Here is a 17,058-nt window from a genome sequence, read left to right as displayed (position 1 = left end):
CTTATGTGCACACAAAAACCTGCACACGGATGTTTATAGCAGCTTTATTCATAATTGCCAAAACTTGGAATCAACCGAGATGTTCTTCAGTGAATGGATAAATAAACTGTGGTGCATCCAGACAATGGCATAGTATTCAGCACTAAAAAGAAATGAGCTATCACGCCATGAAAAGATATGGAGGAATCTTAAATGCATATTGCTAAGTAAAAGAAGCCAATCTGAGAAGGCTACATACTGTATGATTCCCACTCTATGACACTCTGAAAAGGCAAAACTATAGAGACAGTAAAAAGATAGTGGTTGCTGGGGGTATGGGGAGGGGAGACAAATAGACAGAGCACAGAGGATTTTTAGGGCAGTGAAAATACTGTGTGTGATATTATGATGATGGATACACGTCATTATACATTTGTCCAAACCCATAGGATGTACAACACCAAGAGTGAACCACAGTGTAAACTAGGGACTCTGGGTGACAATGACGTGTCAATGTAGATTCATCCTTCGTAACAAATGCACCATCTGGTGGGGGATGTTGATAATGGGGGAGGCTGTGCACGGGTGGGGACGGGGGTAAATGGAAAATCTCTGTACCGTCCGCTCCATTTCGCCCTGAACCTAAAACTGCTCTAAAAAATAAATCCTATTAAAAAATATAATCATCTTAACAGCACATTATAAAGCTATAAGCATCAGACCCTTAATGTTCTCATCAGCTCAGATTTTGGTTTGTGTCTATTTACTGTGAAACTTAACTGCATACTTCACTGTTTAAAAATAAAAAACCAAATAACCTTCAAAAACAAAGTATCTCAACCTCAGGCAGGGGTTTCATTTGCCCCAAGCTCCCAGAGCTGGGCTCTCGGCTCTGTTTTCCCCTTCGGGTTAAATGCGGACAGAAAGAATCGCCCGTCCCTAATATCTCAGAAACGTTTGACTTTCTGTTCCTGTCTCTTCCATTAAGGACCTGGCTGACCCACATCCAGAGCTTTTAAGACAGAGAGAGTGTCCTCTGCTTGGATAAAGGAAAACATTGAAACCATCAGAAATGACAGCAGCTAAACCATAAATTCTGCAGACATCATGTAAAATGGGTGTTTTGTCCGTGTTCAGTCGTTTACTCAGTATATCTAATTTTGATGTTAAACCATTTACAATTTTTCTTGCTCATTAACAATAACATTAATTTTGTTATTGTTATAACAATTAGCTATATTATGGTTATTGTTATAACAATTTGTGTATAATACAATTAATATTGGTATAACAATATTAGTTACAATGTTATTAGTTCTAATGTAACAATAATGTAATAATAATATGTAATGTAACAATAACAAATTGTTATTGTTTTCTTAGGATACATTTCAAACACTGAAGTTACTAAGTTCAAAGAGACAGAGTTTTAAAGCTGTAGATACGTGTCGTCTAGATGCCCATCAGGAAGATACAGTAGTTGGCTCCCCAGGCAGATGGTCTTCCGTTTCGTGTCTGGACAACTTCCCCACATTCTTCAGCATCGGAAATGATGATTTCTTTGAATTTTACCAGTGTTATAGGAAAATAAGCACCTATCATCGCTTTCATTCATTTATTTTATCAAAAACATATGTTAGCGTACGGGGCATGTACTGTATGAATTTTTTACAGTTTTGTGGTCTGGTCTGTATACATCTTTATGTTCCACCTCTCATCTGGAAATCTCACAGTGTATCATGGAAATGTTACAGGGGAGACGATTAGAGAACCAGTAGCAGGCTTTCTCTCTCAGTAATATATATCATTTCTACTTATACTATTGTCTATATTTAAGTAGTTTCCTTCTCCTTTTACCGTCCTTTTTTCTTTTACGTGCTTTTCTTGGTAACATTTCTTTGTTTCACTTTCCAAATCATTCGGACAAAGTTTAGTTCGCTTATGTCGATTTTTTACTTCTTATTTAGTAAAAGCCTTGCCGATACGAAGTGTTGAATTTCAATGAGTGGTTTCTCTGCATCTAATGTGATGACTGTACGATTTCTTTCTTTTAATCATTGCATGTGTTAAACTCTCAATAGGGTGAATTACATGTGTGAGAAAATGCATTTACAGAAATGAGAAAATAACTTGAGACACCACTCAAGTCTAAGGGTAACAGAATATTGACCACATCAAACCAAAAGAAAGCTGTATTAATATCAGATAACAATAACTTGAAGGAAAAAAGAACCATTGGGATGAAGACAGTGACAACTCCCAAATGACAAAGGCTGCGTTTGACCACGAAGGCATCCCCATTTTCAATGTGTGTGCACCCAAGAAAATCATCTTGAGGTGTAGGCAGCAAAAACTGACAAGGAGAAGGCAGCCGGCCCAGTGGTTAAGTAGTGGTTAAGTTCACGTGCTCTGCTTTGGCAGCCCGTGGTTGTGAGGATCCCAGCCTGTAGATAGTGTTGCTATAGTTATCAACGCCCGAGGCACGCGCCCGGCTGTCTGACTGTAGCGAGCCCACAGGGGCCAGTGTTGTGGCTGGACCCGCCCTTATGGGTCTTATTATGATCGCAAGATACACCTGTGCAAAATCCAGCCAGGCACTTTGAGAAATCAGATTTATCACTCACAGAACCTACCCTGCACACCTAAGGGCCACACAGGGAGGCTGTGGTTTCAGAGAGAGAGGGAGGGAATATGAACCGGGGGCTCTGCCTTTATTAGGGTTGACAGTAGGGTGTCTAGGGTTTCACAGATTCCCTCTTTATTAGGTCGTTGAAAGCTTAAGAGCCGGAGTGAGGGTGTGGGATGGGGAATGGGGGTCCCTCCGTTCCCCAGGTCCCCCAGGGGGTTCCGAAAGAGGGCCTTCCATGGGTGGGGGCAGCCTCCTTCCTCCCCGAGTGGTTTTGCTGGCAGCGTGTCCTGCAGCTGCTACTATGCTTATTAGAGATGGATGTCTTCTGAAATGGGTGCCCCTTCCATCAAAAGCTTAATGGCAGACCCTACACAACACCAGAGCAATTAAGCCACACATCCGCAATAAAAAATAAGCTCGAAAAATCCCCACACGTAGAGAAACCACCAGATTCCCCATGGGTGATTGAGAGGTGGCTGAGAATGGACAGGGCGAGGGGCAGGGTGGGAAATCTGGGCGTGGACGTAACCGGCTCTGTCACCGTCTCCTCCTTCGCTTCTGCAGCAGGTGGTACTCCCCGCACGGAGCCTACGCCCAGAGCAAGCTGGCCCTCGTCCTGTTCACCTACCACCTCCAGGGGCTGCTGGCGGCCCAGGGCAGCCACGTCACCGCCAACGTGGTGGACCCCGGGGTGGTCAACACGGACCTCTACAGACACATCTTCTGGGGCACACGTCTGCTCAAGAAGCTGTTTGGCTGGTGGTTCTTCAAGGTGAGTCTCTGACTGTTCCCTTGTCGATGCCGATGGTGCGATCCTCGGCCACACGGGGGGACGGCCACTTACACGGAGTTGGGTGCAGTAACCATCAAGGAAGATGGACTTCTTATGTCCACACTCAGAGGTGTGAACATCCCAGCACCCCTCATAGCCGAGATAAGATGCTAACTGACTAAGGGTCCTCATGTGCATTCACGTAGTTGCTGGAATTACAAACCACCTGGAACCACACCTGTTCAAGATACCTGGTGTGTCTGCTTTGGGTGTTCATCCTTCTTCATTTGTGTGTGCCCAAATGGGGTGAAACCAAATGGTGTATGATGGGGGTGTATCTGTTTCTTTATCTAACCTCCTTTTAGGTGCATTTAGGTGGTTGTCCGTTTTTCCCATTAAACGCAATAATTATAACAAAAATTAACATCTGGTCCATCTTCCTCTAAGACACAGGCTAAAAAAAAAGTCCTTTATATGCATTTAATCCCCAGGTAACCCAATGTGGTTCATAAACACCATGGTTGTCATTATCTTAGATGTGACCAGTGAAGACACAGGGACGAAGTCACCTGCCCAGGATGGCACGGGGCCTCTGGAGATGTGGCGTGTCTGTGATTACTTCCTTAGGATAAATTCTTAAAAAGGAGATTGTTCATCCAGAGGATATGCACATGTAAAATCTGCTATTCCGAATTCCCCAGCACGTTTCCACTGATATTTTTATATTTTGTGCGTAGACCCTATGCGGTCGCATTTAAATTTGCATTGTTTTTCATTACCAGTACAATTGTGCATTTATCCGACAGTAATCTTGCTTCTTGTAAGAAGGACGTGTGTCTTTCCTCTGGCCGTCTTTCTGTGAGGAGAGCCGATCTAGCCGTGGGACGCGGGCAGATCCTCCGGCTTCCACAGTCTTGGCCAGTGGACAATATTAATTTCTTCCCCACAGCGGGGTCTCAAAGATTAGAAACGATGAGTGCCAGCCCCGGAAGGGAGGATGCATTCGATAAATGACAGTGATTGCAATGAACACTCCACCTCTGAGTTCTCCTTGGCTCAGCCTTTTGGCCACCAAAGAAACCTAGATTCTGACAAATAATAATTAACAAATGCAACCACCGGGCGCCAGCCTCTGGCCTCCTCCAGCTCTAATTACACCTCCATCATCACGAGATCCTTTCACCGCGTCAAAACCTCGACTCCTCCTGAATCTCTGAGTCCCCTCTGCAGTGACATGTAAAATTCGACTTCCCTTTATGAATGTGACTTCTGTGTGAATTACTTGGTCACGTCCTCTGGCCGTTTCTCCACCGGGGGAGATGCTGATTCAGAAAACGGTCTGTCTATTACAGATAGTCACCATTTGTCTCATGTTTCACATTTCGACTTATGTTCTTAGAGCGGATACTTTATGCCAACAGGGAGTTAAGGGAGTTACATTGTTATTGCGTCGTGTTCTTAAAGGGGTTGTTTCCTTTTGTGGTTTAACTTTCCTGGTTTCAGGGCTAGTGTCCTGTTTAGAAATTAATCCCTGGATTGTTTTTACTTGTTACGACCAGATTCTCAATCTGGATGACGTTTGCATAGTGACGAATACGGCTGCTATTGTTCAAACTGGTCCCTTGTTCAGACTTGGACCCGTGTGTGTGCCCAAGACCCCATCCTTCTCTGCTGACCCCACAGACAACGGTAGCTGTTTTCTATGTACCTACGTATGCTTCCGTCTGTTCTGAAGTCACCACTCATCTCCAGCAGTGCCCTCCCCATCCCTCTTAGTTTCCTTAGCTTTCCTGACCCTTGGACGTGACTATTTTCCCCCGACCACCTTTATGTGATTTGCAAATTGAAGAAAACACGATCTGTGATGAGGAGACACCCATTTATTGATCCAATCTCTCTTCTTTTGTACATTTGGGTTGTTGTCATCTTTTCCCAGCTAGTATAACCATCAGAACAAAAATTAATTTGGGGGAGTTTGAGTTCATTTAGGGAGTGTTGAGATTTCAGACAGAGCTGTTCCTGTCTGAGACTCGGGTGTCTCTCCTGTCGCTCACATCTTTCTCGGAGCTTGTGATAGTGTGACTTATAATAAGAAATATGTGTTTGGTCTTCCTCCCTGTTCCTGGCACAGAGCTCCTAAAACCTTTGGAATTTCCTAAGTGATCACAGTGATAAAGGCGTCTTTGTTGTGTTAATGAGGAGACTTTGGAACGTCCCTGTGGATGGGGGCTGGTTGCCAGGGGAACGAACCCTGTGATTAGAGGGCTGGAACTTTTAGTCCCATCCCCCTGACCTCCCGGAGTGGAGAGGGATGGAGACTGTGTTTCGTCACCAATGGCCAATAATTTCATCAATCATGCCTATGTAACGGAGACTCTAGAAAAACCGGAAAGGAGGGGATTTGGAGAGCTTCCGAGTGGGTAAACACATGGAGATTTGAGGGAAGTGGCATCTGGGGAGAGCGTGGAATCTCCATACCCTTTCCCTGTGCATCTCTTCTGTCTGGCTGTTCCTGAGGTACATCCTTTTATAACAAACCGGGGCTCTAGTAAGTAAGATGTTTCTCTGACTTCTGTGAGCTGTTCTAGCAAATTAATCGAACCCAAGGAGAGAGTCGTGGGAACTTGGTGGATCAGAAGCACAGGTGACAGCCTGGGCACCTGAAGTCGAGGATAGTCTTGTGGGATGGAGGCCTTCACCTGTGGGCTCTGACACCATCTCCAGGTAGACAGTGTCAGGACTGAGTGCGATTGTAGGACACCCAGCTGCTGTCAGAGAATTGCATGGAATGGAGAAAAACCCCACCACGTCAGAGTTGGCAACCAGAATCTTAATGCTTTTCAGAAGTGTTTTATTAATTCTCAATAAATGCCCATACATTTCCTATGGCATTAATCCTCATGATTTTATGAAGTTGTAATGTTTGTTTCTGTTGTGAGTAGGATTAAAAAAATTGCAAACTATGCAGACAACAAAATAAATAAAATATTTGAAAGTCAGTAATAAAATGAGCACACACATAATTCCAACACCAGAACGTGTCCATGCTTTTCCCCAAATGCACCTTCCTCCCTCGTCTAGTAGGTAAGCTCTTACCTAGACGTGGTGTTAAATATTCTCTTGTTTCTGGTTATAAATGTCTCACATGAGTGTGTCTCTGAAATTTAATTTTGCATTTTCTGATCCTCATGTAAGTAGAATAATATCTGTGATTTGCTTTCTTTGCTCGGTCATTTAGTTAACTGGGGCTGTCGTAACAAGTGGCCCCACGCTGGGGGGCTTAAAACCACAGGAATCCACCCTCCTCCAGTCCTGGAGACCAGAGGTCTGAGATGAAGGGGTCGCAGGGCCGCGCTCCCTCCAGAGGCTCCAGGGGAGGGTCCTTCCTGCCTCTTCCAGCTTCTGGGGCTCCAGGCGTCCCTGGGCTGGTGGCCGCCTCCCTCCATCTCTGCCTCCATCTCCACGTGGCTTCTCCTCCGTGTCTGTGTCTTTCCTCTTCTGTCTCTGATGAGGACACTGTCATTGGATTTAGGGCCACCTCCTCCAGGACGCCCTCATCTCCATCCTTCACTCAATCACATCTGCAAAGACCCTGTTTCCAAGTAAGGTCCCGTTCCCAGGTTCCAGGGATCAGAACTTCAACATATCTTTTGGGGGACACAGTTTGACCCACCACATTCAGTATTAAATGTTTGTAGTCTGTCCACGTTGACGCGTGTAGAAGTAGGTTATTCCTTTCCTTCCCTGTAAAGTCTTCCATGTGCGTATACAACACGGTTTAGATCCATTCTCCGGATTCAGAAACAGTTGGGCTGTTTCCATTTCTTTGCTGTCACCAGCAGCGTTGGTGTGAAGGTTCCTCTGCACATCTCCACGTCCACTCCTGCGCCAGTTTCTCTAGAGAACATAGCAGGCAGTGCATTTTAAGGCTATAAGGTTCACACGTGTCCACATTTTCTGGAGAATTCCTTCTGGTTTTCCAGGACCGTTTTGCCAATCCACATTCCGAGTCCTGGGAATCCCTGATGCTTTGCATCTTGATCAGTTCCATCACTGACATCTTGTTATTTCTAATAGAGTTTCAGCCTCTAATTTCTTAAGCCATGTGACTATTTAATCTGCAAATACTGATCATATTGCCTCCTTCATTCTAATATATATGCTTCTCTTGAAAACTTTCTTATCCACTCTATAGACAATTAAATAATAGATCCTGTAGGTGGCCCTAAGATCTTATTTATTTTGTTGGGAAAACATCTACTATTTCTTTATTTGGATACTTATATATATTATCATTTGTATATTTTGCTTTATTATGCACTATGCTGTATGTTGTTCCTGTTTTATTTATTTTTTTAAATGAACTATTCATGTCCAATTTTACAAAAAACATTTTGCTTCTGAGAGCAGGGTTAGGCAAACTCTGGTCCACGGGCAGGCCACATGTTTTTGTAAATAAAGTTTTATTGGCACACACGCCCAATCATTTACGTGTTGTCCACGGTGGTTTCCACGTTGCAATGGCAGAGTTGAGTCATTACAACAGAGAACAGATGGCCCCCAAAGCCAAAAATATTTATTATCTGGCCCTTTACACAAAAAACTTGCTGGCTCTGATCCAGAGAGATGGTTATATTTTTATTTCCTTTAACTCCCTCATTTGGATAACTTGGATCAGAATGTTCCTTAGAACAGACGGTCCCAAATTTCTAGAAGGAGTCTTACTGTCGTGAGCATCCTTCTGTAATGCACCGTGGGTTTCCGTTTTCCCATCACTTCATTGAGGGCTTTGGATAGATATTTATCCCCGAGCTGCAGATTCCCTTTCTGTGCTGTTTTTGTGACGTTTCGATACTCAAGTTTTGATGCTTTGTAGAAGAAAAGAGAGAGATAATTGAGAAGGTTTTCTTTCTATTTTCCTTCCTATGTTTCAGCATAGTCTAATGATCTTGAAAAGTATCTGCTTTTGAAAATTGAAACGGTTGGCCTTTGAAAACTCTGGGTTTGGGAATTTTCAGAAGAATAATGCTAAGTCAGCTCTCAAATTTTCTTGAACGCTCATTGCTTTGTTGAGCTTTTAGACTCTTCTGGAGTCAATTTTGACAGCTTTCTCCCTGGGATAATTGTCTGTTCTCATCAAGTTTTAGAATGAACGAGCACGGTTACTCACTGTCTTCCTGGGGTCAGCCTCCCTTACTTTCTCTGGCTTCCATCTCAAAGTCCCTAAGAAAATCAGCCGCCCCCAGGGCTCCTTGAAGAGCTTAACGAACTCCCCAACTTTTCACTTCGCTTTCTTGTCAGCTCATCTTTTATTCTCCAATTCCTCAAGCAAAGGGATTTCAAGTTTTAAGTTCTTTCCGCAGCAAACTTCAACCCTTGTGTGGACTAATTCCAATTCCACCATGAATCGCTGTGAATAACTCGAGCATCCCCAGAGAACATGTACTGCTGTTTCTATAGTATTCGGAAATGAAGGTGAAACTTTAACCATCTGAATCATTTGTTCAATTCTGTCATCACCATCTGTACATGTGGATTAAAAATAACCACAGGGCACTGTTGGAGTTATGGTGCCTTTACACATAAGAGAGAAAATTACGAAACTTTAGAGTTGTGTAGTGGATGGATATTCAATGGAAATGAAGTAAAAATGCATCAGGCTACCATGTCATCTTTGTAACAGTAATTGTGTGTATCCATATTATTTATTATATGAATGTGTGCATGCGTCACGTATAGTCTGCAAGGATGTGCCCTTGGTCCCTGGGGGGAGACCGTATGACTTACGTGTCTTTGTGTTCTGGCATTATTTTATATCACTCTAAAACCTCCATTCTACGCCCCATCAAAAAAACATGACCATTTGGTTTATGCTGTTTCATGCTCAGTGCTGGCGTAGATTAAGCTTTTCAGAGGGTGTGCGTGCTGTTCAGACCTCTAGGAAGCGTTTGTAGCTTCGTAAATGGAAGGCAGCGCCGACAGAGAAAACGTGCATCTCCCATGCCATGTGGCCATTGCGTTGGGATGTCATCCCAGCTCCCTCTCCCGTTGCCTCAAGATCAGTGGGCACCAGGAAAAAGCACGATTCTCCACGCTAGGTGCATCTTGTGCAGGAGTCGTATCAAACAAGCCCAGGCATCTTTGAAAATCACTTTATCACGTCTCTAATGGAAGATGGTCAAATTCACGATGTAGAATGTGCCCACATCACAATAAAATATCTGACTAGTGATTGTCGGTTCTCTTAAACATGCATTCCAGTCAGTCTGTTGGTCCAGGGAAGGTGGATCATTTGAATGATTGGTTCTCTGATAGACGTGCCGAGAGGGCGGCAAGTTTAATTAATCAGTTGAAGGACAGACATCCAGCCGTCCTTCCTTCCCACCTCTGTATCGTGAGCTTCCCCTTTGCACGGGATCCTTTATCGGCATTCAAGCACGCTGTAACAGCATCTTAAAAGAGACAACACCCTCCGTTGATGTTCTGTCATGCTGTAGGGACCTACCACCCATGGCTCTACCCTTCCTGGCATCAAACCTCTGGTAGGAGATCTGGCTGATCCAGGTGAGCCCCATGTCATCATAAGAGTCTTTATAAGAGAGAAGTGGGAGGGTCAGAGGCAGGGAAGGAGAGGTGACAATAGAAGCAGAGGTGATGTGATTGCTGACTTTGAAGATGGAGGAAGGGACCACAAGCCTGGGAAGGCAGTGGCCTCTAAAAGTTGGAAAAGGCAAAGAAATGGGTTCTCACCCGGAGCCTCCAGAAGGAACACAGCCCCGCCAACATCTAGATTTTAGCCCAGTGACATTCATTCTGGACTTTTGACCTCTCAGATTGTTCACGTGATAAATTTGTGTAGTTTTAAGCCAGCAAGTTTGTGGTCATTTCTCAGAGCAGCCACAGAAAATCCGTACACCCTCTTTCCTTGGGTCTCAGCTCTCATAGCCATAATCTTGTGTCTTTGGCAAGTTTATTGGTTTCAGCTCCTTCCTCTGTAAAGTAGGTTGATAAGACCCACCTTTCAGGTGTATCATGAAGATTAATCAGATGGGATTCCATAAGAGGCACGGAGCAAGGAGTCAGGACATAATGGCAGTTCAGATTATGACGGCTCACACAACCCTCCCCACATCAAGACAGTTCAATGGGGTGTCAGGACAGGCACTTCCCATAATTGCACCAGGACAACAAGAACCCAACTAGTTATCACTCAGTTTGTCTCTCCGCCATTTTAATAAGCGCTAACAGGAGAAGTGTGGTGGCTATGGTCTGCCCTAGTGTGGGAGACAGGAGGCAAAGGCTTCACCAGGGATGGAGCCTTTGAAGGAAGGTTGAAGGCTGGACCAGGGTCCAAGGAGATGAGCAAGTCTGGGACCATATGTGATGCAGAAAATGGGTCAAATGCTCAGCACTGCTTTCCCAACTGGGTCCCCCATCTGAACCCCAGACCCCAGAAATGATCTGAGTTACCCTCGTCTCAATTCTCCCAAGGGTGGCTGGTCCCAGCCCTATTCCAGACGTACAAGGGGACAAGCTTATCATCTGTGATGTGCAATGATAGCCTTAGGACGTTAAGGCTGGCCTCCCTCCCAGGACCCCAGTTGAGGAATATCAGCGATGAGGTAACAGGATCAGACGCGTCCAGCCTACAGAGCGTCCAATGGACTGGAGGGCATAGGGGGACCTGGGATCTGGTTAGAGGCCTTTGCAGTGGTGTAGGTGGGGCTGGACATGGTAGAGAGGGAGAGGAGGAGATTGTTTTGAAAACTAGTCCAGAGATAAAATCAACAGATCTTGACTTGTTGACTATGGGAAGTGAAGGAAGAAAGACTCAAGGATAGTTGGGGGCTTCTGACTCAGGAAATTGGGCGGGGGGGTGCCTGTCCAAGAGATGGGAGAATGGGGAAATGCCCAGGTGTCTTGACCTTGAGATGTGTAAGTAGGGTTTCCTCTTCTAGAAGCCAACTGGGCTGCCACGAATGTGTGTCTGCAGCTCAGAGGAGAGCAGAGATGGACGTTGCAATTTCAATGATGAAGGCAGAGAGGGAGATGACAGATGAAGCCGTGGGCATGGATGATGGGCCCATAGGATGGAGGCAGATTGAGGAGGAAGATGGAGAGGGTTGGGGTCTCCCGAAGAACCAAGATCTGGCAAATTCCATGCAGCACCTCCCATCTCCTCTCGCCCCTCTACTATGCCCCTCACTTTTGTAATTTGTTAATTCTGGATAATAATATCTCATAAGATTGTTGTGGAAATTGCTGACACAATATATGTGAAAGCATTTCCAAAACTGTAAAGCCCTATGTAATTATGTAATTATAAGGCATTCATTTTTTCCCTACACTCGTACATTGCTTGCAGCTCTATTATAGCACACTTTAAAATCCATCCCATGTTCCATTTAGTTTGCTTATTATTTTATTTCTTTCATGTATTTGTGCCCAAACATCGACCCACCGCCCCTGCCTAGTGTAAGCTCCCGGGTGGCAAGGGCTATTTGCAAAATTATCTTCCTTGGCCCTGAGAGCCAGCAAAATGTGGGTGAGCACTTAATACACATTTTTTGTACTGAATTGCATTGAAATGGCTTCCATTGCTTTCAGCTCCAACAGTCCCCAAGACTCGAGAGTGGCTTCATGCAGAGAAAAACTTTATAAAGACGCTGAGCTCTCTCCCCCTGGCCCCCAGCAGGCATCTGGGTCTGCAAAGACTCTGCTGCCTCTGATGAAACCAGCACATTCCGTTCTTGGGTTTTGGTTCACATTTTAGACATCTGTCCCCTTCCAAGTCTGTAAGGATTATTATTATTATTTTAAAGGTGTAAATGAAAGGGGATATGTTATTTATGCCAGAGGGGGCATTGTTTAGAGCCCCTTCTTGTCTGTGCAGAAGCCGACTCTCATTTCCCGGCACGTGGCACCCAGGATACATACTTCATCCTTCGGGGAATGTGCTGGAAGACAGCTCAGATCGACTACAGCTGCATGGGGGCAGATAGTCACATTCTACTGGGAAGGGCAGTAGGTCTACAGGTTCACCATTCGACGCTGGTCACCTCTCTTTGGTTTTCCATGAGGCCAGAGAGAGAGCAGGACTGGTTCGAGACTTTCTGCTTATCCATCTTAATTAGGTATTTTGCAAACATTTCGCCCTCAGAATGCTCATCATCGTGGACCTAAGTGCCCAGATGTTTTGAACGTGTCTGGCTATCTGGATCTCAGATACCTTCCTAGAGGGGACAGTGCCTATAGATGAATTTTAAAAACTGAAACAGAGAATCTGTTTTGCAATTCCATGCCCAGCTTACTAAACTCTAGGTAGGTAGAAACAAGCACAAAATGTGCATTTTCTCCTGGGAGAAGAGCAATGTGGAATCTCATTAACTACGTTTCTATTGATCGTTCCTCGGCAAATTGAGAGGTGCTGCCTTATTTACCTGTGCTGGTTGGAAATCACTAATTGCGTGCGTTTTATGAGCCTGGAGTTGTCAGCTGGCTCTGAGCTCAGCTGAACTTCTCTAGGAGGTAAGTGACATCGCTGACCTAGCCAGAGGGCCAGCTTGGGGAGGAAGGGGGAGGTGTTAATAACTCTCTTTCCTGGAGATGAACGTCCCCAAGCTTGAGCTCTTTAGTCTTGAAATATTATCTACATCTTCACCCTGCAGGTAAGGGATTTTAGAGGTCATAGCCATGGACCATGGGTGTGGCTTCAGAGGTCCCTGACCAGAGATGTGGCCTCATAGCTCAGGACCACAGACATGGCTCTATAGCTCAGGACCACGGACGTGGCTTCATAGCTCAGGAACATGGACGTGGCTTCATAGCTCAGGACCATGGACGTGGCTTCACAGCTCACCAACCAGAGATGTGGCTTCATAGCTCACAGACTATGGACGTGGCTTCATAGCTCACCAACCAGGGACATGGCTTCCTTTGTTCTAACTGTATCACCAGCAATACCAGCTGTGTCGTCTTGGCCACGTTGATCAGTCTCTTATTCCTCCATGCCCCCCTCTGTAAATTGAGAACAATATCCGTACCCACCCCGTGGTGTTGTCGTGCAGATAAAATGCGCTAACGCCTATGAGGTGCTTTCCAGTATCCGGCATGGTGTCGGTGCCATGTGGGTATTTCTGCATGTAGAAGGCATCATCAGGATGGGAGGGCAATGACTCAGAAGGATTCCATGGTGGTATTTAGGGCACTGCGTGGTACAGGGAGATGCCACAGGGGTTTCTGCTGCTCCCACCCAAGCTGTTTTCACCATTACTCCTACAAGTATTGTGTATAGGGTTCTAGGTTCAAGGGATTTAGGAGAAATGTGGTCTTTGTTTCCTCTCCATGCTTTTTTGATGACCTAGAATGCGTCGTCATTCAAATATAGACCTTGGTGTTGGGTCATAGTCATCAGCTTTGGCTGCTGTAACAGAATCCCACAGACTGGGGGCTTAAACAACAGACATTTGTTTCTCATGGTTCTAGAGGCTAGAAGTCCAAGATCAAGGTGGCAGCATGGTCATGTTCTGGTGAGGGCTCTTTTCTTGGCTTGTAGATGGCCATCTTCTCATTGTGACCTCACATGGTGGAGAGAGAACTGTGGTCTCTCCTCCTCTTCTTATAAGGACACTAATCCCATCATGGGGACTCACCCTCATGACCTCATCTAACCCCAGTCACCTCCCAAAAGCCCCACCTCCTCACACCATCCCATTGAGGGTGAGGGCTTCCACATATGAAATTGGGGGGACACACCTTCAGTCTGTAACAGGCCATATGCATTCACTGGGCACATATTTAAGCCTCATCTCTCACCTGCCAGGGACTTTGCTGGTGACGGAGAGACAGCCAGGCACAGATACACACACCTGAGGAGTGGGCCACTCTCACGGGCTCACGTGGTGGCGGGGATGAGGGGCGGGACATATCCTTCAATGACACGTGAGGTCTAGGAGAAAGGGAAGCACGGTGAGCACAGAGTCACGCAGGGCTGAGTGGTCTGGAACCATCTCTCCAATGGGTGTGTGAGAGAGACCCGAGGGAAACCTGAGGGCAGAACATTCCAGAAGGGGCAAGGAGCAGGTGCAGAGGCCAGAGGCGGAGGCCAGCCCGGGAGGGACAGCAGGACGTCACGATGGCCCACGCATACGCATCTGTCTTCAGCCGACCAGAGGGATGCCCCGTCGGTCCCCTTTCCCACGACGTTGGGAGTGGAAACCCTCTTGGGGAAGCTCGCCGACAGAGGTCGTCTTGCACCCAGAACTGACCCATCTCAGGTGCAGACAGAAGCAGCCAGTGGTGCTTTTCCGTAAAACCAAGCAGGTCTTGAAAAAGTTCAAAGCGGAGGTCAGATGGACAGCGTTTTATTCGTTGCATCAGGACATGGGCTGAGGGTCGCTGCTTGGCCTGGATGCTCTTAGAGAAACTCGCTCTCTCATTCTTTCTTTCTTTCTTTCGCTCTTTCCATCTTTCTTTCTTTCTCTCTCTGTCTCTCTCCCTCCCTCCCTCCTTTTTTCTTCCTTCCTTCCTCCCTCCCTTCCTCCTTCCTTCTTTTCTTCCTTTCTTCCTCCTTCCTTCCTTCCTCCCTTCCTCCCTTCCTTCCTCCCTCCTTCCTTCCTCCCTCCTTCTTTCCTTCCTGCTTCCTTCCTTCCTTCTTTCCTACCTCTCTTCCTCCTTCCTTCCTTCCTTCTCTCTCTCACTGTCTCCCTCCCTCCCTCCCCCCCTCCTTCCCTCTCTCCCTCCCCTCCTTCCATGCAGTCATTCATTCACCTTTGAAGACCACAGATCACACAGAGTGCTCTGACCCCAGCCATAGGTGGCACATGACCTTGAGTGATTTCATGGTGTGGCCAGGAGTCCGAGCAGACACACCCACCCCCCACCTGCATCTCACCAGTTTGCTGGTGTCAGAAGCGGGCTGGCTGGGTCCAGGTGTGCACATCCCAGCTGTACCTTCCAGGGAGAGGTTTTCATGGAGGAGAGAGCGGCCGATGTGGAGGCAAGGCAGGGCTCCATGTCTTCAGGAGCAGGACTTAGTCCTCCGTTCTTGTTCTGCATTGGCGCTGAGACAGCTCACAGCATACACGACTTGAAGACGTGAGACTCTGCATCCTCCGTGACTTCCCCATGTGTGCCTCACTCTCTGTGCTGCTCTGTTGTGAAAACAGCGAAGCCCTTTCAGCTGAAATGGCCTGGGTATTTCTTCAGGGACACAATTCACAAAGGCTGCAGAGAACCTGGGCATCGGACACCAAACGCCGACACGAGGACTCGACATTCGGGAAGGAGACGGTCGACAGGAACAATCACGTGAACGTGGGGACCCCAGTCGCAGTGGAGCCCTGTGGTTTTCCTCATGCACACGGACCGAGATGCAGAACCCATGAGAAACAGAGATGATCTGGGACGGGAACTTTCTAGTGAGGATGGTCTGTGTGTCGGGAGCGTCTCCCTCCCACGATGCATCAAGCAGCAGACGAGTGCATCGTAAGCACCTTCCCCTGGAGAAGGAGTGTGCACACAGCTCCTTCCTGGAATGTGCACACACCTGCCGGAGCTGGCCACCACACAGAGCCCTTTGCAGGTGTGTGTTTCCAGTGGGAGAGCAGCAATCATTTGCACACTGAATTAGTTTGCTACACTGCCATAGCAAAGGACCCCAGACTGGGTGACTTAATCAACACACATTTATTTCTCCCAGTCCTGGAGGCTGGATTCTGAGATCCAAGCATGGGCAGGGCTGGTTCCTCCTGAGGCCTCTCTCCTTGGTGTGGGGCGCCATCTTCTCCCCGTGTCCTCACATGGTCGTCCCTCTGTGCGTGTCTGTGTCCTCATCTCCTGTTCTTACAAGGACACCAGTCCTATTGGATCAGGACCCACCCTAATGACCTCATTTTACCTTCATCATTTCTTTAAAGACCCATCTCCACATACAGCCGCATTCTGAGGTCCTGGGAATTAGGGCTCCCACATTTGGATTTGGTGGGGACACACTCAGTCCATTTCAGACATTCTCCTTTATCTTCATGCCCAGTGCAGTGACCAGCTCAGCGGGAAGCTGCTGCACACACAGAGGCATGAGCTGGGCACTGTGGACGTTCTCTCTTCTTGTTACACGGCTGCAGCCGCCCTCTCACTGCAGGACACACTTCCTACCCCAGAACCCACGTATACTCAGAAGTCTTCCCACACCCACTCTCCCCTCTGCATATCCCAGCCTCCTCTGAGACATTTCTGGGAGAAGGCAGCACATGCAGTGGGTGAGAATATTGACCAGGATCTGGTGGTCCTGGGTTTGAATCCCAGCTTCTCCACCCACCAGCTGTGTGCCATGGGCAAATGGGAGACCTCTCTGAGCCTTGGGTCCCCACCTGTGAAACGGTGTGTTAGCACTTCATACAATGCCCGGCACATATTTCTCAACGTCACCCTCATTGTGGTTGGTGTTTATCCTTTGCAGTCGTGTTTCTACTTGCCGAGAGCTTTTCCCTCGTATGGCTTCATTCGTTCCTGCTGGAAAAGCTGTTACTGCAAATCCCGTTTCCAACTGAGGAAACTGAGGCTTAAAGAGGGGGGGTGGTTCAGGCTGGCTCCCACGGTTAACAAGAATGAAGCAGAAATCTGAACGCAGGTCCTGGGGCCCCCAATTCTTGGATGTCTCCCCCTCCACCAGAGGATG

At 46.8% G+C, this 17,058-nt stretch overlaps 1 protein-coding gene across 3 annotated transcripts in view; it reads left to right on the top strand.

Moving 5' to 3' along the window:
- Positions 1-17,058, top strand: part of DHRSX (dehydrogenase/reductase X-linked) — a 166,148-nt gene that overhangs the window by 140,464 nt on the left and 8,626 nt on the right. For all 3 annotated transcript variants that reach the window (XM_058535365.1, XM_058535366.1, XM_058535367.1), the window contains exon 6: positions 3,173-3,380. In XM_058535365.1, the coding sequence (XP_058391348.1) occupies positions 3,173-3,380 (208 nt within the window). The remainder of the gene's footprint in view (positions 1-3,172; positions 3,381-17,058) is intronic.

This window comes from Diceros bicornis, chromosome X (assembly GCF_020826845.1).
Source record: "Diceros bicornis minor isolate mBicDic1 chromosome X, mDicBic1.mat.cur, whole genome shotgun sequence".
Classification (NCBI taxonomy): Eukaryota; Metazoa; Chordata; class Mammalia; order Perissodactyla; family Rhinocerotidae; genus Diceros; species Diceros bicornis.
Note: the sequence above shows the minus strand (reverse complement) of the source record. Positions and strands in the feature narration are given on the sequence as shown.